We start from the raw sequence: 22505 nt of genomic DNA, 5'->3' as shown, positions 1-22505 counted from the left end.
ATCCATAAAAGAGTAGTGTCGTTAACATGTTCACCAAGTCCAAGTTGGCCCCAACACCATGCCAAATCCCTGAGAAATGCAACCCAACCACAGTTCAGTCTGTTAGGAGCCGTCACAGGGAGGAGGAGTCCAGGAAAAGTCCACACAGAAAAAGTCCGCATGGCACTGGAATTGTTGTCACCATTCTATACTTTGCAGCTCATGTCCAAGTCCCAATGACAGCTGCTTCTAGCTGGTAATGATTCAGGTAGACTGGAAAAGCCATTTGCAGCATGCGTGGATATGGAGCTTCTGTTCTTCTCTGCCTGGAGAGTTGAGACCAGGTTGCTTTTCCCTGGAGCTCTGCGACTGTGGCATGGTAAAGAGAACCTTGGGATACACTAAGCTGGGTGGCAAAGGTAGATTCATAATACAAGTTGGCAAAAGGGGGAAGGAGACCTCTACATTAGGAGTAGGTCCCAGCCTGAAATATGAGTGGGGCATTGAGGTAGGAGGGATAAAGGAAACACTATATACTAAGCAAAGCAGCAGAAAATAGGACTATCAACACCCACAACAGAGATCTTTGAGGGAAGAATAAAAAACCTGACTATTCAGGCAAAACATAGTTAAGTGGCCCTTGTGCAAATGAGATCAGTTTACCTGCTTCTTGGAAGAAATACCCTAGGCTCATCCACAGTGTCATAGATGGGGCCGATGGCCCTGGGCACCTTCAGCCTTCATTGGCAAACCCCAGCTTTCTTGGCAAGGTTAGGTCATAGGTGGCTGGAGCAGGGCTGGAAGAGACTGAACCCTCCCTTAGAGGAGCGAGGGGGAAGCCTATCTTCCAGTGTCCCTGTTTCCTCACAGCAGAGGCGTGTAAGCCTGGCAGGCTTTAGCTCAATGACCTTCCTTTCCACTATTGAAGCAGGACCCAGATGGCATCCTATGAGACCCCTTTGGGGCATTGGAGCCTTTAAGGGTGAATCCTAAAAGCTGGTAGTTCCCCTGATCTCTATTGGGCTTTAAGAACAAGCAATTATTAAACACAGTAATTGCACTCTCAAAAATATGTTACTTAAACAAAAGGGGGGAGAAGAAAGGAGATTATCCCCTAAAATTATGTTACACAAAGTTTTATTTACTTTAAATCTCTTAAATACAGGAGAAGATAATTTGACTGCTGCAGACAGACATTGGACAAAAAAATAACAAGTTCTAAGATTAATCAATACACTATAAAAGTGAGTTGAATCAATAGGTACCTAGTGTAGTGCAACATTGGGGAAGAAGGTTTGCTTGTGTCATTGCAGAATTCAGTGAAGTTCTTTGGAGTCCTGCTCGCAGAATTAAACTAACAACATGAATAAGAACAATAGATTCTTTCCATATCTGCCCATTGCTGAGATGGAAGAAATGAATTTCAAAAAAAGAATCTTAAAGGTGCTGCTGCTTGGTATTGAAAAGGCTAAAATACCAAGTTGGGTTCAACTTAAAAAGCTGACTTTTGCCTGACCTGGTGGTGGCGCAGTGGATAGAGCGTCGGACTGGGATGCGGAAGGACCCAGGTTCGAGACCCCAAGGTCGCCAGCTTCAGTGCGGGCTCATCTGGTTTGAGCGAGGCCTACCAGCTCGAGCCCAAGGTTGCTGGCTCCAGCAAGGGGTTACTCGGTCTGCTGAAGGCCCGCAGTCAAGGCACATGTGAGAAAGCAATCAATGAACAACTAAGGTGTTGCAACGCGCAATGAAAAGCTAATGATTGATGCTTCTCATCTCTCTCTGTTCCTATCTGTCTGTCCCTGTCTATCCCTCTCTCTGACTCACTCTCTGTCTCTGTAAAAAATATATAAATAAATAAAAATTTTTAAAAAATTAAAAAAAAAAAGCTGACCTTTAATGGTAAAAAGATGCTACCAGCTACTAGAAAAAAAAAAATGCTACCAACCTGTTTTTAGCAATGATTGCTTTGGTAACAATTTCGGTAAGTAGAGCTGAAAATTTTAGTTATTGGGCATATGTCCCTAATCCTCCATTAAGTAGAGCTATTCATTAGGAAAATAATGCCTTCCCTATTTTTGTTAATGACTCTAATTGGCTTCCAGGACCTTTTAATGATAGAGGTCCCTTAGCACCTTCAGAAGAAGGCATGAAATTAGAAATTATAAAACAGGAGTTGAGGGATTACCTATATGTATAGGACATGAGCCACATTGTTTAAACATAGAAACTCAAGCTTGGCTTTCTATTGTCAAAGATAACAGTAAAGGAGATGAAAAAAAAAAGCTTGTTACAAGGATATAGATTTAAAAGTAATACATCTGTACATATACGTCATAGGTTAAAACCCTCATAGCTCCACCCGAGTTAAAGGGCAGGGTGCTGATTTAAGGTGGCATAAGAACAATGGTTTAGGCCCTGGCCGGTTGGCTCAGCGGTAGAGCATCGGCCTGGCGTGCGGGGGACCCGGGTTCGATTCCTGGCCAGGGCACATAGGAGAAGCGCCCATTTGCTTCTCCACCCCCTCCCCTCCTTCCTCTCTGTCTCTCTCTTCCCCTCCCGCAGCCAAGGCTCCATTGGAGCAGAGATGGCCCGGGCGCTGGGGATGGCTCCTTGGCCTCTGCCCCAGGCGCTGGAGTGGCTCTGGTCGCGGCAAAGTGACAACCCGGAGGGGCAAAGCATCGCCCCCTGGTGGGCAGAGCATCACCCCTGGTGGGCGTCCCGGGTGGATCCCAGTCGGGCGCATGCAGGAGTCTGTCTGACTGTCTCTCCCCATTTCCAGCTTCAGAAAAATACAAAAAAAAAAAAAGAAGAAGAAGAAGAAAGAAAGTACCCCGGCACTTAAACATATATCAGCATGGAAAGGAGAAATCTAGAAAGATTATCCTTCTAATCATATTATGTTAATCTTTAAGAAGAATGAAACACATTTCATATCTGCTTGTGTTAGATTGCTTTATTTGTTTATTATAGGTGAAACCAAATAGACAGCTGAAAATTATTCAATAACTTGCAATAAGTGTGCTTTTTATACATGTATTAACTCTTCTATTCTTTTTTTTTTGTATTTTTCTGAAGCTGGAAACGGGGAGAGACAGTCAGACAGACTCCTGCATGCGCCCGACCGGTATCCACGTGGCACGCCCACCAGGGGGCGATGCTCTGCCCACCAGGGGGTGATGCTCTGCCCCTCTGGGGCATCGCTCTGTTGAGACCAGAGCCACTCTAGCGCCTGGGGCAGAGGCCAAGGAGCCATCCCCAGCGCCCGGGCCATCTTTGCTCCAATGGAGCCTTGCTGCGGGAGGGGAAGAGAGAGACAGAGAGGAAGGAGAGGGGGAGGGGTGGAGAAGCAGATGGGCGCTTCTCCTGTGTGCCCTGGCTGGGAATCGAACCCGGGACTTCTGCACGCCAGGCTGATGCTCTACCACTGAGCCAACCGGCCAGGGCCTCTTCTATTCTTTTTAATAAAAATAGTCAAAGTCTTTACATTTTAAGAACCTGAACAAGAGTCTAGATCCCAGTACAGATGCATCGGATGTGGCAGGGTTCCCCTTCCATGATGCTGTTACAACATCTTATTAAGTCCTTAAAGCGAACCAAGAGACTGGCTGGACTGATCATCACCATCATTATAGGACCAATAGCTGTAACCACCATGGCTGCTGTATCTAGAGTTAGATTACATCAAAGTATTCAGACTGTGGACTTTGTGCAAAAATGGCATGAAGATTCTGAACAACTGAGGACTTCTCAATAACATATAAATAGTAACATTAATACTAAAGTTAATGATTTAGAACAGACTATGATTGTGTTAAGAGATCAAATTGTTAGCCTGCAAAGACAAATTAAGCTAAGATGTGATTAGAATGTAACTACTCTTTGTGTTACCCCTATTTCTTAAAATCATACTTATTTCCCTTAGGAAAATGTTAAAAAAACATTTGTTAAATCATGATAATGTAACTAAAAAAATTATTAAATTACAAAGACATATTCATGAAGCTTTTCAAAGAAAATTAGAAATTTTGACAGGTCAATCTATATTGAAGGGGTTAATAAATGATTTATCGCAATTAAATCCTATTGAATATATTAAAGGATTTTTGGGACCCACCAAGGGACTTTTTATAATAATATTAATTCTATGTTTTCTTTTATATGTAGTCTGTCAATGAATCAAAGCAAGAGAAATAAGGGATGAATGACAGAAGGCTGTGTTTTCTGTAGTGCTTCATAACATTCAGCATAAACAAAAAGGGGGAAATGTAGTGGAATAACTCATTGCATGGCCTTGGATGGGAACACAGCCAACAAGAAAAGAATGTTTTGCCAAGAGAATTGTTTTGTGACTTGAAGGCAGGTCACTGAAACAGGTCTATGTGACTGAAGGCAGTTGCTGGGCTTTTTTTCTCAGTAAAACATTCTCATAAGATTTCTGTACCTTCCAAGGTTATCCCTTGAGATAAGGAGAGGAATGTTGTGAAAACCATAGAAGCAATAGCAATTAATGCCTTTTGATATTATGTTGTTATTAAGCTATCATGCAGGTGTACTCCATGTATCTTTAAGTAAAAGTTATGCTTGATGTTATGCCAATTTCTCAGTAAACAAGCTTTTTGAAGTCTTGTGAATAAAAATAGGACACAGCGCAAACTCGGGGCCATTTGCCTGAGCGAGCTGTGGTCCTTTGCTAGTCCTTGATGATTCTGTCTGCTGATCTCTCTCTCTGCGCCCCCGACTCATAACAACAAGAAAACCACTCAGTATTCCATTCCACAATGTTAATATGGTACTAACTACCCTACTGAGCTGGCTTCTGGCTTCCCCACAGCCTCTGTTCTCAAGTTGTATTCTTATTTGCGGCCCTGTCCAGTTTTCCAAAGATTGTTTACAGTGCAATCAAACTATCTTGTATTTTTTCTGACAGTACACACTGAAAAAGTGTTTTATTTTGATTTTCTAACTTTACAAGAAGCTAAAAAGCATGTTACACAGTTGGTTTTTATCTATCAATGTTAAGACAGGGGTTCACCCATAACATTTTGAAAATGTCACAAGTAGTTACCAATGTCAGTTTTCTTAACCTTCAATTTATTATTGATTTCTAATTCTGTGCATTTCCAACTAGACTTTTTAATGTTTGTCTTCTAATTACTGTAGCATTTCTTTTCATCAAAACTTCTTGGGGGGGGCTGTGCTATATTCTTCCCCACACCCATGATATGAATACCAAAACACTTGTGGGAATTTGATAATTTAATTGAATGTACTGTTGAGGCAAGATGTTTATATGCTTTTTCCTACTGGTAACAGCAAAGCATGTTTGGGGGAGAGAACTATGTCTCAACCTACAAAGAGATGTAGGTTGTACATCTCTTTGATCTGGAAATCATAAAGTGGGAGTTATGATTATAAGATGAAAATACTAAGAAGATGAGCACCACGTTGATGTCACTGAACTCTTTAAAATAGAAATAAGCACAGAGTAGCGCAGTGGAAGCGTGCTGGGCCCATAAAATGGAAATAAGCATACATCTGTACGAATTTGAATTTTGATATATTCCTATATTAACCTGAAGCCACTAAAATTGTGGCAGATATTTGTGAGGACAGGAGAAATATATAATATGAGCTTTGAGGTAATAAATTGTAGCCCTCAGCATAATCAAACATTGATCTTTGTGTCTCTGTGTGTGCTTCCACATATGCATGTATGTATGTGAGACTTTCTGAATGAGATTAGCATTTGAGTCAGCTGACTCAGTAAATTAGATTGCCCACCCCATATGCGTGGGCCCAATCCAAAATATTGAGGACCTAAGTAGAACAAAAAGAGAAAGGAGAACTTTCCCCTTTTCTTTCTGCCTCCCTGCTTCAGGGGAGCCATAGCTTTTCGGGTCCTACAACTGAATTTTAAACCGTTTACATGTACTGGAATTGGTACTGGGTCTTCAGTGTGCAAACAGCAGATCATGGGAATTCTCAGCCTTCCAAATTGTGTGAGCCAGTTCCTTAAGTCATCTGCATGTATATGTATCAGACACCTGCTTACCATGCTTCCCTCTTGGAACTGGCACTGGCTACAGTCTTTGGGACAGCCAGATGGACATCATCCTGCAATTTCTTGGAGCATTTTGTCAACCATGCACATTAGGTAGAAGTCAAAGACAAACCCTAGATAAGCAGGAATGGGACAGCACTACTAGTGGAGACCAATCACAGGGATCAGAGGGAGATTTCAAGATCTTTTGAGGAAGGAAGCATAAATTGTGGAGGCCCCTGAGGCACCGGGGCCCCACTTTCCTGGACCTAAGGGTAGTAGCCCTCTCCTATTGCTAATATAACCCCATCACCTTGCAAAGTGCACAATAACAATCCTTGTTCATTTGGTTTGAGCCCTAGTCAGTGTTTCCATTTCCAGGGTGGGGACTGCTAAAACAAGGGCATGAACATCTCAGTGAGATGGACAGCACCAAAACTCCATTCCAAAAAGATTGGGCTTATGTCACAGTGATTACTACACTGCTAAGTATATTTCCAAGAGTACTGAAAACATACCCACACAGAAATGTGCAAAAGTGTTCATAGCACCAATATTCACAATTGGTGAAAAAGGCACAACAGGCAAAAAGTGGAAACAATCTTAATATGTTCATCAACTGTTGAATGGGTAAACAAAGTAGTACATTCATACAATGCAGTATTTTTCAGCAATATGAAGGAAGTGAGTACTGATTCATACTAGAACATGGATGAACCCTGAAAACTTGCTAAGTGAAAAAGACACACAAGAACCGATGTGTGGTATGATTGCATTTATACAAAATGTGCAGAATAGGCAAATCCATAGTGAAAGTAAACTAGTGCTTTGCGGGCCCAGGGTGGGATGAAGTTGGGAATGAGAAGTGCCCGCTAATGTGTAAGGAGAGATCTCTGCGGGCAGATGACAATGTTCTAAGATTAGATAGTGGTGATCATTGTGCAAAATACAAAACGGAACTTTTTTTGAGAGAGAGACAGGAAGGGAGATGATGAGAAGCATCAGCTCATAGTTGCATCACTTTAGATGTTCATTAATTGCTTTCTCATACATGCCTTGATCAGGGAGCTCAACTGAGCCAGTGACCCCTTTGCTCAAGCCAGCAACCTTGGTCTCAAGCCAGCGACCTTTTGGCTCAAACCAGCGACAATGGGATTGTCATCAACCTCAAACTGGCAACCCCGTGCTCAAGCTGGTGAGTCTGTACTCAAGTCAGATGAGCCTAGGCTCAAGTTGGCAACCTTGGTGTAATGAGCCAGGGTCCTCAGCATCCCAGGTTGATGCTCATTTACTGGGCCACCACCAGTCAGGCAAAACTGAATCTTTCCAAACACAGAAATGATATCTGATACCCCCAGAGGTGTTAAAATATAGATGTATTAGACCAGCTAAGGTACTCCCAAGGGGAAAAAATAAGTAGTGCTACCATACACTAGAACTTAGGGTGATGAGACATCCAAATGGAGGTGAAGAAGCAGTTACAGAGAAAGAAAGCTCTCGGTAAAGTCAACTGCTGTAGCCTTTCTTAAGGTCAATCAGACTAATATTAACTTTAAGTAGGCACTCTTCTTCCCAGGAGGACACCCACGCCTTCTTCCCTCTCAGGTGTGTATCTCCTAAATTCTAAGAGTTCCCACGAGAATTGCAACCAGGGGAGCAGCGGGCAGCAGCAGCTCGTCCCGGGCTCACCCCTGAACCCGTCTCCAAGCCCCCTTTCCTCTGACCCTCATTTTAGTCAGAGCAGCTCTGCCTGGGCTGATTTCTTTCCTATAACATTTCTAGAGGGCCTGTTGCTTCTTCTAGCTTAAGCTTTTACTTGTTTCACTGTCCCAAGCTTTAAAAACAAATTTTTAAAATTATTTTTATTTATTCATTTTAGAAAAGAGAGACAGTGAGATAGAGAGAAAGAGAGAGAGAGAAGGAGGGAGGAGCAGGAAGCATCAATACCCATATGTGCCTTGACCGGGCAAGCCCAGGGTTTTGAACCGGCAACCTCAGTGTTCCAGGTGGATGCTTGATCCACTGCGCCACCACAGGTCAGGCTGTCCCAAGCTTTAATAAACGTATTTTCAAAATAAAAAATAATTAATTTAAGTATACACATATGCTATGAAATTTCATTCTTGGGTATATACCAAGAAAGTCCAAATTCTCACACACGTCTATAAGCAGACAATATGATAATGTTCATTTCATTGTTACCGGCAAAGGCAATGGGAAGAGTAGATAGGTAAGATGTGGGTGCAGAAAATGGAGTTCTATGGACTTGCATCTACTTCTTTAGTTTTGCTATTTGGTAACTTATTGAGATGAACATTTTCTGCATTTTCAGCTTTCCTTCTATTTCAACATGTATGCATTTAAAGCTCAACATTTCCCTCTCTCTATGTTAAAATCTACAGTTCCAATTATGAGTTTGATTTTTTTTACAACATGAATGCTTTTCCTTCTGGCAAAGACTAATGGTTTGCTTATGAAAATAACAGCTGCCATTTGCACATGTCACTGTGTCTCCTACGTGCAAAGCACTGCGTTCAATACATGCCATTGTCCCTAATCCTTTAACAATGTGTAGAGTTAGTCATAATAACCCTGCTTTACAAATGAAAAAATGGAGCATAATAAATTTAAAAATTTTTTAAATTAAAAAACTGAGACTCAAGAGTTGTTAAGAAGCTCATGGAAGGGCCTGACCAGGTGGTGGTGCAGTGGATACAGCGTCAGACTGGGATGCAGAGGACCCAGGTTTGAGACCCTGAGGTCGCCAGCTTGAGCGTGGGCTCATCTGGTTTGAGAAAAAAGCCCACCAGCTTGAACCCAAGGTTGCTGGCTCCAGCAAGGGGTTACTCGGTCTGCTGAAGGCCCGCGGTCAAGGCACATATGAGAAAGCAATCAATGAACAACTAAGGTGTTGCAACGCGCAATGAAAAACTAATGATTGATGCTTCTCATCTCTCCATTCCCATCTGTCTGTCCCTGTCTATTCTTCTCTCTGACTCTCTGTCTCTGTAAAAAATAAATAAATAAAATTATTAAAAAAAAAAAAAAAAAAAAAAAGAAGCTCATGGAAGGTCACCCAGCCCACACTGGTAGAGTGAGAACCTGGACTCATGAAATCCTGACTTCTGAGTCCAGGAAGGCCCTCCCTGTGCCCCTCATGGCCTCTCCACTCACTCTTACCAAAGGCTATGCCATGCCATAGTTGCGAAGAGGTTTTGTTTAAAGAAACTGCTGTGCGCGCACACGCCCGGGCTGGAGATTTGCTGCTTGGTTTGGTTTGGACTTCCTGAAATAATCACCGGAGAACTTTGGGTATTGGATGATCTTTTCAAGGTTGAGAAACCCTCTAATGAAGTAAAGTTCAGCATCCTTGAGTATGAACAGCTATTGCCCATTCCCTGCGAGTGTCAGGCAGATAGGTTTATTTCTTTAATTGACTTTAGAGAGGAAGGGAAAGAGATTCACTGGCTGGATCCTGGACACAGCCGCCTGAGGACTGACCCACAACCCTGGCACACTGGGACCATGCTGCAAGCAGCTGAGTTACCCGGCGGGCAGGCAGATAGTTCTAATCATTCACCAGATACTTCTGGAGAGGCTGTTTCTTAGGGAGCATTTAGATTTAGTCAGTTGTGCTGTCACATATGTTCCCCCAAAATGACAGAGGGGGCTGGGGCTGGTATTAGTGATTGTAAATGTATGGCCTACACTGTGATGACCATGTGGACACTGACTCGGTAAGAATCATGAGCGGTTAAAATGATGTGCCAGTAACCCAACGCGGAGCTCCTCCTCTGCTCACACAAGCGCTCCAGAGACTTCACCTCACCAGCTGCTTTGTGTTTCTGGCCCCTGTTCAGTACCTGCAGATGACATGGCCTCTCCATCCTCTTCAGCACCACAGTCAAGGACACCAGGTCATCATCCCCAGCACATTTGGTAAGTCTGTTTCTCTTTAAAGTGCCAAACTCTCTCGCTTCCCTGGTCTCATGTCACTTCCTCCCCTCCACCACCCCACAGCTGATGAGGCCTCGCAGAATTCCCTCAAGTGTGTACTCACTTGAGGTGAGGAAGAGCTGAGCTGTGGGGTTTAGCAGTTAGGTTTCTATGCATGTAGTTTCCCATCCTTTCCACCTCAAGGCACGTGCACATACCACCTGGGATGTCATCTACCCAGCTATCTTCCTATCTTCCTTCCTTCCTTCCTTCCTTCCTTCCTTCCTTCCTTCCTTCCTTCCTTCCTTCCTCCTTCCCTCCCTCCCTCCCTCCCTCCCTCCTTCCCTTCCTTCTTTCCTTCCACCTGGGATGTCATCTACCCAGCTATCTTCCTATCTTCCTTCCTTCCTTCCTTCCTTCCTTCCTTCCTTCCTCCCTTCCTCCCTTCCTCCCTTCCTCCCTCCTTCCTTTCCTTCCCTTCTTCTCCCTTCCCCCCTCCCTTCCTACCTCCCCCTCCCTCCCTCCTTCTCTTCTTCCCTCCCTTCCTTCCTTCTTTTCTCTCTCTCTCTCTCTCTCTCTCTCTTTCTTTCTTTTCATGAGATGCTATGTTTCTATTGTCTTGTATAACAAAGCCACACCACCTTCAGTACACATGTAATACAAAATAAAAGAAAAAAAGATATAGGGCCTGAAATTCCTCTTATCTGTTTTCCTGTCCTTCATATTTCAGTGTTGCTACCTATGAAATATGCTATTCAGGTCCTTTTCTCACTTCTTTCTCTCAAGTGTTGGATTTGGGGGAGGTGCAATCACATCTTTTCTTATTCTCTCTCCCTCAAACTGGTTCTTTCTCCTCTTTTTTATTTTTACGAATTGATTTTCATAAATGAAAAGAAACACTGTTCTCTTTCATGCAGGTTATATGGTTATATTTTCCCAAGTTCCTAGGCTCAATATTGGAGTACAGTTCCATCCATCTTCCGTGACATTCCAACTTGACTGCTTCTCTTTGCCACTTGTTCTTGGTGACTACTTGGGCATTTTAGTCTTCTCAGAGCTTCAGTTTACTCATCTGGCTACAATGAAGGTGTTAGCAGGGTTGTCTCCCTCCTGGTGACTCTAGAGGGAAGTTCACTTCTTGCTTTTTGCCAACCTTTAGAAGCTGTACTCCTTCCTTGGCTCCTGGCTGTCTTCCAGCAATCGCATTACTCTGACTCCTCCTTATAGAATCACACTTGCCTCTCTCCTGTGCGACTTTTTTGTTGTTGTTGTTCCCTGACCGGAAACTGAACCCGAGCCACGGCGGTGAGAGCGCCGAATCCTAAGCACTAGACCACCAGGGAGGGACTTTTATACACACACACACACACACACACACACACACACACACACTAGTTTTACTTACTCACAAATGGAAATGTTGGGTCTCTGAGCTTCGATCTCTCTTCCTCCCGTTTAGGTGTCCTAGTTTTGGAGTCTTCTCTGTTTTCTCTCTTTCCCATATGGCATCACTTTTATTGCATTGTCTGATTAGTATTCATGAACTACATGGTTGCCTTGTTTTGACCCACACATTAAGATAACGGATAAAAGTGTTCCACGCTCCCAGTGTTTTGAGGAATCACTGCACTACAACCTTCAGTGCTCACTTTTTTTCTTCTTTTTAAAATCCTTTTGATCCCCATTCAGTCATTGAACCCTTCTCCTCATGCTTCTGTCAGTTTTCACTTTATAAAATATAACTGAAGTTGTTAGTTTCTGGTAACTTAAACTCTGATTACTATGAAGTGTCCCTCTATATGTCAAGTAATGTTTCTTCTTTATGTTCCCTTAGTCAAATATTAGTGTTACAAATTTTGTAAGTATAGAAATAATTTGAGGTGTAGGATGATGGTATATTTCTCTAGAAAGGATTTTCATTTGCTTCTGTAAGAGCCAGGAGATGCTAAGAAAACACGTTCACCTTTATGCCATTTTAGGGATTGAGGCCCTGCCAAAGAATGCCCAGTCCTTCTGCTCCTATTCCTGTGGTGAAGCTCTTTGGGGTTTACCAGGAAGCTTCTGTGGTAGGTAATGGATTTATGTTGCAAAGTTCCTCGAACCCGTCCAGAGTACTACTCAGCTTCTCAATGAACAGAATCTATACTCTTCCAACCCACCCAGACTAGAATGGCAATTGCCCGCGATTTTTATCAGGGTATGCGACTCTGTCCCTTTTCCATTTAGGAATTGTTGTCCACAGGGGCGGTACTGTGGCGGGGTTGTTTTCGCTTAGCATTCTGGGACATGTAGTCCAGAGCGCCCTGTAGTCTTACACCTAATGTAAGGCCTCTCTGTGACCTTTTTTTTTTTTTTTTTTTTTTTTTAATTCAACTGATTGAGGGAGAGGAATTGGGGAGGAGAGAGAAGAGAGAGAAAGAGAGAAGAAGGGAGAGCTAGAGAAGCATCATCTCGTTCCACTTAGTTGTTCCATTTAGTTGTGCATTCATTGACTGCTTCTTCTATGTGTTCCGATCAGGAATCGAACTCGCCACCAGGACACTATCCACTGAGAAAAACGGCCAGGGTGGCCCGCGGACTTTTTTTAACCTCTGCCTAATTCTGGGAAGTGTATGTAGGTCCAAAAGCTCCGCATAGCTTTCAGTCAAGGAGGGCGGGCGCTGCGGAATTGTGGGAAATGTAGTTCACGGACTCCGATTAGTCACAGGCACTTCCGCCACAGGAGGACAAGGTAGCTGCCATCTTTTCCCAGGTTGTGATTATTAAGGTCTGCTGTACAAGATCCATTCAAACTTATCCGAAATGCGCTTGGGGTCAACAGCTACTGGCCTTTCATTTGGGGAGAAAAAGGAGGAGCAGCTAAAAAAGGAGGTCTGAGGCCGAGCTGGCGATTTGAGTTCCCTGGGACGGAGCTTGCTTGGTTTGGGACGGCCGGCGCGCTTCGCAGGGTTTGAGGGGCGCCGCGGCTCTGTGCTCCCCGACCCGGCCCCCACCTACAACTTCCTGCGGTGTCGCATTGGGTGAGTTACATAACATAACCCCTGGGTGCCTTCGCTTGCTGTTCTGTAAAAGGGAAATAAAAGTAGTACCTTCCTAATAGAATATATTGAGAAAACAAGAATACTTTACTACAAATAAAAGGCTTCATTAAAACTGCCTGGCAGATGGGTTGTTATTAATATTGCTATAAATCTCCGACGAGCGTCCATCTCGCACTTAGATTCTGTAGGCCCAGGAAGCCGAATGGTTCGGCATTCCTGGCCTTGTTTTTTCAGAAGGAAGGGTTGACTCTAGGTGGTACGGGGGGATGGCATTTATGGGGGATGCAAACACAAATTAGTATTTCTCAGCTACTCTCCCTTCCCCAGGCCTGACTTCTCAAAGAGCACTGCTGCACGGAGGAGAAGGCAGCAGAGCCCCACGTGAGTAGGATTTGGCATTCTTCTAAGATAGTCACTTAAAGTGGAGAATGGTGGGACGTGTGTTTGGCCAGGTAGGGGTAATGATTATAACCAGGCCTTAGCTGCTAAGTTCATCTTAAAGCTTTATACAGATGAACACGTTTCTGTCACAGTGCCTCTGTAAAGCGGTGCTTCTAATTTCCCTGAGTGAAAGATGAGACTTGAGATGAAAGGGTCATGTTTACCCAGGGTAACCGTGCCAGGAGGACGCAGAGCTGGGGTTGGATAGGCAGTCGAGTCCAGCACGTGGGTTCATAAATCTCTTTGGTATATTCTTGAAGGTGGGAACTGTCTAGAAACATATCAGGAAACTAGGTGGGGGCTTGATTGTGGGAACCTTGAGAGCCAGGTTCTGTGGAAGAGTTTTTATTTTTATTTATTTATTATTATTATTTTTTTTTTTTTGTATTTTTCTGAAGCTAGAAACGGGGAGAGACAGTCAGACAGACTCCCGCATGCGCCCGACCGGGATCCACCCGGCACGCCCACCAGGGGGCGATGCTCTGCCCCTCCTGGGCGTCGCTCTGTTACGACCAGAGCCACTCTAGCGCCTGGGGCAGCGGCCAAGGAGCCATCCCCAACGCCCGGGCCATCTTTGCTCCAATGGAGCCTTGGCTGCGGGAGGGGAAGAGACAGAGAGGAAGGGGGGGGTGGAGAAGCAAATGGGCGCTTCTCCCATGTGCCCTAGCCGGGAATCGAACCCGGGTCCCCCACACACCAGGCCGACGCTCTACTGCTGAGCCAACGGGCCAGGACCTGTGGAAGAGTTTTTAAAATAGTTTTCTCAACTGTTTCACTACTTAATTCCAAGTCATGTTTATAGTATTATAGAAGAAACATAATTATTATGGAAAATTCAGAGAATGCAGAAATATATAAATAGAAATTTAAATTACCAATAACCTTGGCCCTGGCTGGTTGGCTCAGTGGTAGAGCGTTGGCCTGGCGTGCAGGAGTCCTGGGTTCGATTCCCAGCCCGGGCACACAGGAGAAGTGCCCATCTGCTTCTCCACCCTTCCCCCTCTCCTTCCTCTCTGTCTCTCTCTTCCCCTCGGGCAGCCAAGGCTCCATTGGAGCAAAGATGGCCCGGGCGCTGGTGATGACTCCATGGCCTTTGCCTCAGGCTCTAGAATGGCTTCGGATGCAACAGAGTGACACCCCAGAGGGGCAGAGCATCACCCCCTGGTGGGCGTGCTGGGTGGATCCTGGTTGGGTGCATGTGGGAGTCTGTCTGACTTCCTCCCCGTTTCCAACTTCAGAAAATACAAAAAAAAAATAATAAAAATAAAAATAAATAAATAAATTACCAATAACCTTAGGATGTAAAGATAAGCATTGTTAACATTTCTGTAACTCTGGTTGTATGTATTTTGATTTAGTGGAGGCTGTTTTCTTTGGGACTGCTGGTACACTGAATTGCTTCTCAAATTGTTTCTACAAACCAGTGGCATTGGCATCACTAGGGTAGAAATGTCCATCCTTGAACCCCACCCGAGACCTTCTTGATTTAGAATTTCTGCAGATGGGACCGATGAATCTACATTTCAGCAAGATCCTGAGCTGATTTCTATGTACAGGAAAATTTGAGAAATTCCAGAAATACTCTTGTCTGGAAACTGAGGCCTAAAAATGGACCTTGCCAGCTGTCATGTATAAAACTGAGTGGGCCATACCAGAGCCCTACTCAGTCCAACGGTTGCCCCCCCACACACACACACACACTAATTATTGTCAGGTCTTCAGTCTCCTTGCAAAATCCTGACATGAGCAGAAGGTGGCTGGCATGTATAGAGACAAAATGAACTGAGTTAGGGGTGATGAAGATATATTTCTCCCAGGCTTTGGATATTAGATTCACTGCTATCTTTTTAATTAGAGGACTTCTGTCTGAAGTAGGAAGATCAATTAGTACTTACTGTTAGTTAATATAACTTTTTATTTTTGTATAACTTTTTACATACAGAAATATTGCAAAAATAGTAGAAAGAATTCTCATACACTCTTTACCCAGACTCATCAATTGTTTGTTTTGCCTGTTTGCTGTGTTGATGGCCATCAGCCAGATACCCCCAAGGATATACCTGTAATTAAAGAATCAAGTTTGTTTTAGCTTGCTGCAGCAATTAAGCCTACACACCATGGGGAGTTGGGAAGAGGCACTTAGGTGGGGCTGCTTACAGGATTTTGGTTGAATTAGCTGAATTGGGGAAAGTTGTAGGCAGTGAGATTTTGATCTGGATTGGATCCTGTCAGGAAGCAATTTGATGACTTGATATTGTAAGAATTTTTACCTAGAAGTGGGAAAAACAAAATGAGACAGGAGTTGTCAACTGTTAACAAAGTAGTTACTGATGTTAGCTGGGAAGAGCGGTTCTTTCGCTTTTTTTGTCACTAGAATGTTTTTGTCTCTGTTATGGAGTATTGTCATTTTCTTTTTTTTTTTTTTTTGCATTTCTCTGAAGCTGGAAACAGGGAGAGACAGTCCGACAGACTCCCGCATGCGCCTGACCGGGATCCACCCGGCACGCCCACCATGGGGCGACGCTCTGCCCACCAGGGGGCGATGCTCTGCCCATCCTGGGCGTCGCCATGTTGCGACCAGAGCCACTCTAGCGCCTGAGGCAGAGGCCACAGAGCCATCCCCAGCGCCCGGGCCATCTTTGCTCCAATGGAGCCTTGGCTGCGGGAGGGGAAGAGAGAGACAGAGAGGAAGGCGTGGCGGAGGGGTGGAGAAGCAAATGGGCGCTTCTCCTGTGTGCCCTGGCCGGGAATCGAACCCGGGTCCTCCGCACGGTCGGCCGACGCTCTACCGCTGAGCCAACCGGCCAGGGCGTCATTTTCTTATTAACCACAATCACTGAGTGGTGGTTCTGTTCGATTTTTGTTAATCAGTTAAAAATACCAAGTTCTAGCTGTTGTGACTTTAGCTTAAAAGAGCTGTTATTCTTTTCTCTTTCACAGCTTTATCATACTTAGATATTTTGGGGGGGTTTTCTGAACCGTTTGAGAGCAAGTTCCAGACAGTGATCAAAATGGAATTACTTACACTGATAACATATGTTATGTAATTCACAGTCCCTATTTTAAATTTTTTAGTTTTCCCAGTAAGGTCTTTCAGCAATTTTTCTTTTCTAGTTCAATGTCCAGTCCAGTTACATACATTGCCCTTAGTTTTTTTACATTAGTCTCATTTTATCTAGAATGATTCTTCAGGCTTTTTCTTTTTGATATTTGAACACTACTGGCAAATTACTTTGTAGAATGTTTCTCTTTTTGCTTTATCTGATATTTGTTCATGGCTAGATTCAGGCTCAGCAGGGATGCTGTGGAAGCAGTGAGGCAGCCTTCTTGTGCATCGGCTGAAGCAAATGCCAGTTTGTTGGTTTGTCCCAGTTGGTGGTCTCAGCTAATTATTATTATTTTTTAATTCAGGTAAGAGGAAGGGAGATAGTGAGACAAACTCCTGCATGCACCCCAGCTGGATTTCACCTGGCAACAACCCCTGCCTGGGATCAATTCTTGGACCATCTGGGACCCAAACTTGCAACCGAGCTATTTTTAGCACCTGAAGTGGAGGCTCCACGGAGCAATCCTTGGGGCCCAGGGCCAACATGCTCGAGTCAATCAAGCCATGGCTGCGGGAGAGAAAGAGAGAGAGAAGTAGGAGGTGAAGGTGAGGAGAAGCAGATGGTTGCTTCTCCTGTGTGCCCTCACCGGTACTCAAACCTGGGACATATACACGCCAAGCCAATGCTCTATCACTGAGCCAACCATCTAGGGCCTCAGCTTAGTTTCCTTGGTTAATGTATCAGCCAGGTTACGTTTTTTTCTTTTCCAATTAATACTTTGAGTCGGTGTAGCTATCTTATTCATCCCCAAACTTTTACCAATTTTAGCTTCCATTAGTGGTGTTCTAACTATATTTCATTCTACGTTCGTTAGTTTGCATATTACCACGACTGTTGGAAAAGCTTTCTCTTCTCCCCTATTTACTTCTTATATGTTCCCATATTTTTAACAATAGATTTATAACACAGATTCCTGGCTTTTAAATTTAAATTAGGTATGGACTGTCAAACTATTTTTTTTATTGTTGCAGAGTCATGGATCTTAATTTTCTTTACCTCCATGCATATTCATCAAAAGGGCACTTCCTGCTTTAAAAGAAATTCTACACATTTTTATACCTTCTATAAAAGTTGTCTGTGTCAACTTAAATATTATTGTTAAAGTAACATATTATTGAAAAAACAAAATCAGAGGTTTTTCAGAAGTTTTAAGAGTCTCTAACATGACAAAGCAACAATCCCTGAACAACATGCAACTTACATTATTCTACTGGTAGAAATCACATTTATAAGAGTAATATCAAACTGTAGAAGGTCATCTGCTCTACTGTGGTTGTGAAGAAGTAAGAAACTCTTAACAGTGTTCTAAGAACTTGTTACCTTATGGTGACCCCATATTCTCTCCCGCTTGTAGATAACAAATTTGAGGTAAAAAGATGTCAATAATTTCCCCAAGGTGACACCATCAGTGACTAGGTTAACCACTATTTCAACCCGTGCATATTAACTCCAGCACCTGCCTTAGTTTGTCTCAATTTACACCATATAGCATAAGAATTGCTACAGAAGAAGCTGCAGGCACACTGGTGGGGGCCATTGTGTGTAGTTGGGTGCTGGTCCCTGAACTACTGAAAGGGGCAGGGCAGGTGGGTGTCTGGCCTCCACGCCAGTGCTTTTCATCAAGCTACTTGTAGCGGCTGCCACCCCAAGGACGGGCACCTCTGCAAACTCACAGTGAGCACCGCATGACTTAGTGACATACTGAACCGGTCTCCACTGACTTCTTTCTCCTTTCCCAGTCTGTCTTCTTAGAACTCTGTGTTTCTCCAGAAGCAAAAAGAAACAATGAGCGTGTTCAAGGTGAGTAGGGCTTGTCTTTTTGCTTTTTAATATTTATTTTATTGATTTTGGAGAGAGAAACAGACAGAGAACATCGATCTGTTCCTGTGTGTGCCCTGACCGGGGATCAAACCGGCAACCTCGGCGCTCCGGGACAATGCTAACCAGCCCAGTTACCCAGCCGGGGCTGCCTCTTTGCTTTCAAACATGCTGTGTCAGTACCCAGATACTGGACACAGTGTTTCTCTTTCAGGGAAGGCCCAGGCATTTGAGGAGTGGTTGAGCTTGTCAGTCACCTGTTTGTCCCTTTTAAGTTTAATTGCTTTTAGTTTTAGTTTTATTTCATCATTTCTTATTTTACAAATAAGAGAAAATTAATAGAAATGAAAAACATCTTCTGCCTTACTACTTCCCTGCTTACAAATTGGCTGCTTTTATTTCTATAATCTCTTTATCATATGTATTCATATTATGTATTTGTATTCAGAACATAGATACAACTTTAAATTTATATTTACATTTAATGCCTGTATATTATGTTATATAACATTCACCTGACCAGGTGGTAGTGCAGTGGGTAGAGTGTTGGATTGGGACACAGTGGACCCAGGTTCAAAACCCCAAGGTCACTGGCTTGAGCACAGGCTCACCAGTTTGCGCGTGAGGTCTCTGGCTTGAGTGTGGAATCTTAGATATGACCCCATGGTCACTCACTTGAGCCCAAAGGTCTTTGGCTTGAAGCCCATGGTTGCTGGCTTGAGCAAGGGGTCACTCGCTCTGCTGGAGCCTTCCGGTCAAGGCACATATGAGACAGCAATAAATAAACAACTGAGGTGCCACAGTGAAGACTTGATGCTTCTTATTTCTCTCCCTTCCTGTCTGTCCCTGTCTGTCCCTCTCTCTGTCTGTCTGTTGAAAAAAAAAAACTATATAACATTCATTTTTGTTATATCATGCTTCCTTAAATTTATGTACCTATTTTTTAAACTATTCTCTAGTCATAAACATTAGCTTTGGATTTTTACAGTTTTAGGAACACTATAATACAGTTTTCCTGAATTGAACGTTTTTCTCAAAAAAACAATTCTAAAAAAATACTGCCCTTTTTGTCCTGAAAATACTAGGTGTTCAAAATAGAAAAAGTATGTTTTATATGTGATATCTCAGATTCTTTTTGTAGAATATTCAAATATGGTCCAGTGTATCAGGATCAAACTGCTGCTTCACACAGAAAAAATACTGTTAGAAGTTTTCTTAATACAAGAACTAGATTCCACTCTCCTATGCCTGAGTCATGCCCTGTGTGTATTTTTCTTTGTGTATTTTTTTTAATCCAAGTAATATCATATATGACCTTAGTTTTAAAAGCTCAGTGGTACTAGAGGATTTGTCACTGCATTAACACTTCCCTTGGTTTTATCTTTATATTTAATGTAAAGAAAATAGTAGGTTATGAAAATAAGGAACCTGCTCATGTTGACACAGAAAAGCAAGTCGAAGTATTCTACTTGAGTGAAATACAGAAACAGGAGGAAAGAGAGTTTTCATTCAGAGATCTGGCAAGCCCTTTCGATTTATTTCTACATACAACATTCCTCCTCACCTGGTCCCCACCCCCAGGGGAAGGCAAGTGCCGTCAAACACTTAGGGCCCTGGCTCAGTGGACAGAGCATCGGGCCAGCGTATGGCCATCCCAGGTTCAATTTCCAGTTAGGCTGCACAGGGGAAGTGACCATCTGCTTCTCTTCCCTTTTCTCTCCCCCTTTTCTCCCTCTTCTCCTCCCATATCCAGTGTCTCGATTGGTTCTAGTGTGGCACTGGGTGCTGAGAACAGCTTGATTGAATTGAGCGTATTAGTCTCAGGTACTAAAAATGGTTTGGAGCATCGGTCCCAGACAAGGTTGCTGGGTGGATTCCCGTCAGGGCACAGGCAGGAGTCTGCCTCACTATCTCCTCTCAGCTACACACACACACACACACACACACACACACACACACACACACACCAAAATACTGTTGGGACTAAAATAGTAAATGTTTGTGGTGCAATTAACAATATTAACTAAGAGGTAGAATTTTTTTAGTCTGGATACCACAGTTAGAATTCTATGGATTTTACTCATACCAGTGCTCAATGTGAGAGCACCAGATAAACATACAAAGCTTTTTTTCTTAATTTGTTTTTAGAGAGGGAAAGGGAGAGAGAGAAACATTGATTTGTTGTTACACTTATTTATGCAATTATTGGTTGGTTCTTATATTTGTCCTGACTGGGGATCAAACCCACAATCTTAGCATATCAGGACAATGCTCCAACCAACAGAGCTACTGGGCCAGGGCGCAAAGCTTTCTTTTTCATAGCAGCATTTTTGGCAAGGCTGCAGAAAGTCAATGTGTGACATCAGCAAGACAGCAGGAGTCAGGCTAGGAGAGCTACAGATTGTTCAAGGGCCAGAGCAACTTCCCACCCGTCCTCCTCACCTTCTCAGTGCTGTTCCTCTTCCAGTAGACATTGGGTATAAGAATAAGGTGTAGCCCTGGCCGGTTGGCTCAGCGGTAGAGCGTCAGCCTAGCGTGCGGAGGACCCGGGTTCGATTCCCGGCCAGGGCACACAGGAGAAGCGCCCATTTGCTTCTCCACCCCTCCGCCGCGCTTTCCCTCTCTGTCTCTCTCTTCCCCTCCCGCAGCCAAGGCTCCATTGGAGCAAAGATGGCCCGGGCGCTGGGGATGGCTCTGTGGCCTCTGCCCCAGGTGCTAGAGTGGCTCTGGTCGCAACATGGCGACGCCCAGGATGGGCAGAGCATCGCCCCCTGGTGGGCAGAGCATCGCCCCTGGTGGGCGTGCTGGGTGGATCCCGGTCGGGCGCATGCAGGAGTCTGTCTGACTGTCTCTCCCTGTTTCCAGCTTCAGAAAAATGAAAAAAAAAACAACAAAAAAACAAAAAAAAAAGAATAAGGTGTATGTGTAAGAACAAGGTGTATGTGTTTGTTGTAGGAAGCTGTTACATTCAAAGATGTGGCTGTGGCCTTCACGGAGGAGGAGCTGGGGCTGCTGGACTCTGCCCAGAGGACGCTGTACCGAGACGTGATGCTGGAGAACTTCAGGAACCTGGTCTCCGTGGGTGAGGAGAGCCTTCCTCTGGAGAAGGAGTCTTCGTGACCTTGGGGTTAAGGCTTTGGGACTCTTGGAATGGCTCCCTCATTTGGGGAACTGGACTTTTTCCAATTCCTATAGGACCCAAGAGGATGTTTCTTGTCTTTCTAAACAGAAAGTTTCAAATCGAACTATAAATGGTCAGTATGCTGCTAATACCTTGTCTATATTTTTGTAAGATTTTACTCTTGTAGCCCTGGCCGGATGGCTCAGTTAGTTAGAACATCATCCCAATGCACAGAGGTTGCCGGTTAAGTCCCCGGACAGGGCACATGCAGAAACAGGTTGATATTTCTGTCTCCCCCAGGTCCCTCTTCTCTCTGTAATCAATCAATAAATCAAAATCTTTACATTTTACTTTTGTCCCATTAGTGAGTTGTAAACCAGTGTATCTAGTCCTATCTGTAATTTTTAATATAATAGGATAGGCCAGCCTGTGGTGGCACAGTGGATAGAGCACCAACCTGGAAGGCTGAGGTCATTTATTCAAACCCTGGGCTTGCTCTGTCAAGGCACATACAGGAAGCAACCAGTGAACAGCTAGAGTGAAGCAACTACTTCTCATTCCCTTCCCCCACCCCTCTGTAAAATCAATAAATCTTTAAAAATAAAATAAAATAGGTTAAAAAATGTCAGAGCTCCTAGGCCCTGGCCAGATAGCTTGGTTGGTTGGAGCATCATCCTGAAGCACAGAAGTTGCTGATTCAATCCCCACTCAGGGTACATACAGGAACAAATCGATGGTCCTGTCTCTCTGTCTCGCTTTCTCCTTTCCATGTTCTAAAATCAATAAAAGAAACATTAAAAACTAAAAGAAAGAAAAAATATCAGCTTCAAAATAAAAACAGAACATTGCAGCTAAAAATTGCATGAGTGGTCTGAGAGCCACTGGAAGGAGATTTAATGAAAATAGACATTGGTTAAAAATGGTCCATTTGCATGGCCTCTGCCTCAGGTGCTAGGATGGCTCTAATTGCAATGGAGCAACAGCCCCAGATGAGCAGAGCATCGCCCCCTGGTGGGCGTGCC

At 43.8% G+C, this 22505-nt stretch overlaps 1 protein-coding gene and 1 non-coding gene across 4 annotated transcripts in view; one reads left to right on the top strand and one right to left on the bottom strand.

Moving 5' to 3' along the window:
• The window catches only part of LOC136332314 (zinc finger protein 234-like), a 171288-nt gene that overhangs the window by 102462 nt on the left and 46321 nt on the right, over nucleotides 1–22505 (top strand). Inside the window, exons 1-4 of one of the 3 annotated variants that reach the window (XM_066271878.1) lie at nucleotides 12683–12975; nucleotides 13324–13377; nucleotides 18284–18344; nucleotides 21318–21444. The exons of the other annotated variants lie outside the window; for them this stretch is intronic. Of the exons in view, the coding sequence (XP_066127975.1) occupies nucleotides 18330–18344; nucleotides 21318–21444 (142 nt within the window). The 5' untranslated portion in view covers nucleotides 12683–12975; nucleotides 13324–13377; nucleotides 18284–18329. Of the gene's footprint in view, nucleotides 1–12682; nucleotides 12976–13323; nucleotides 13378–18283; nucleotides 18345–21317; nucleotides 21445–22505 lie in introns of those variants that run through there. 3 annotated transcript variants of the gene reach the window in all.
• On the bottom strand, nucleotides 16173–16248 carry TRNAG-ACC (transfer RNA glycine (anticodon ACC)). Its single transcript has one exon. It is a non-coding gene; the product is annotated as a tRNA-Gly (tRNA).

This window comes from Saccopteryx bilineata, chromosome 3 (assembly GCF_036850765.1).
Source record: "Saccopteryx bilineata isolate mSacBil1 chromosome 3, mSacBil1_pri_phased_curated, whole genome shotgun sequence".
Lineage (NCBI taxonomy): Eukaryota > Metazoa > Chordata > Mammalia > Chiroptera > Emballonuridae > Saccopteryx > Saccopteryx bilineata.
This window is presented reverse-complemented; position numbering and strand designations above follow the sequence as displayed.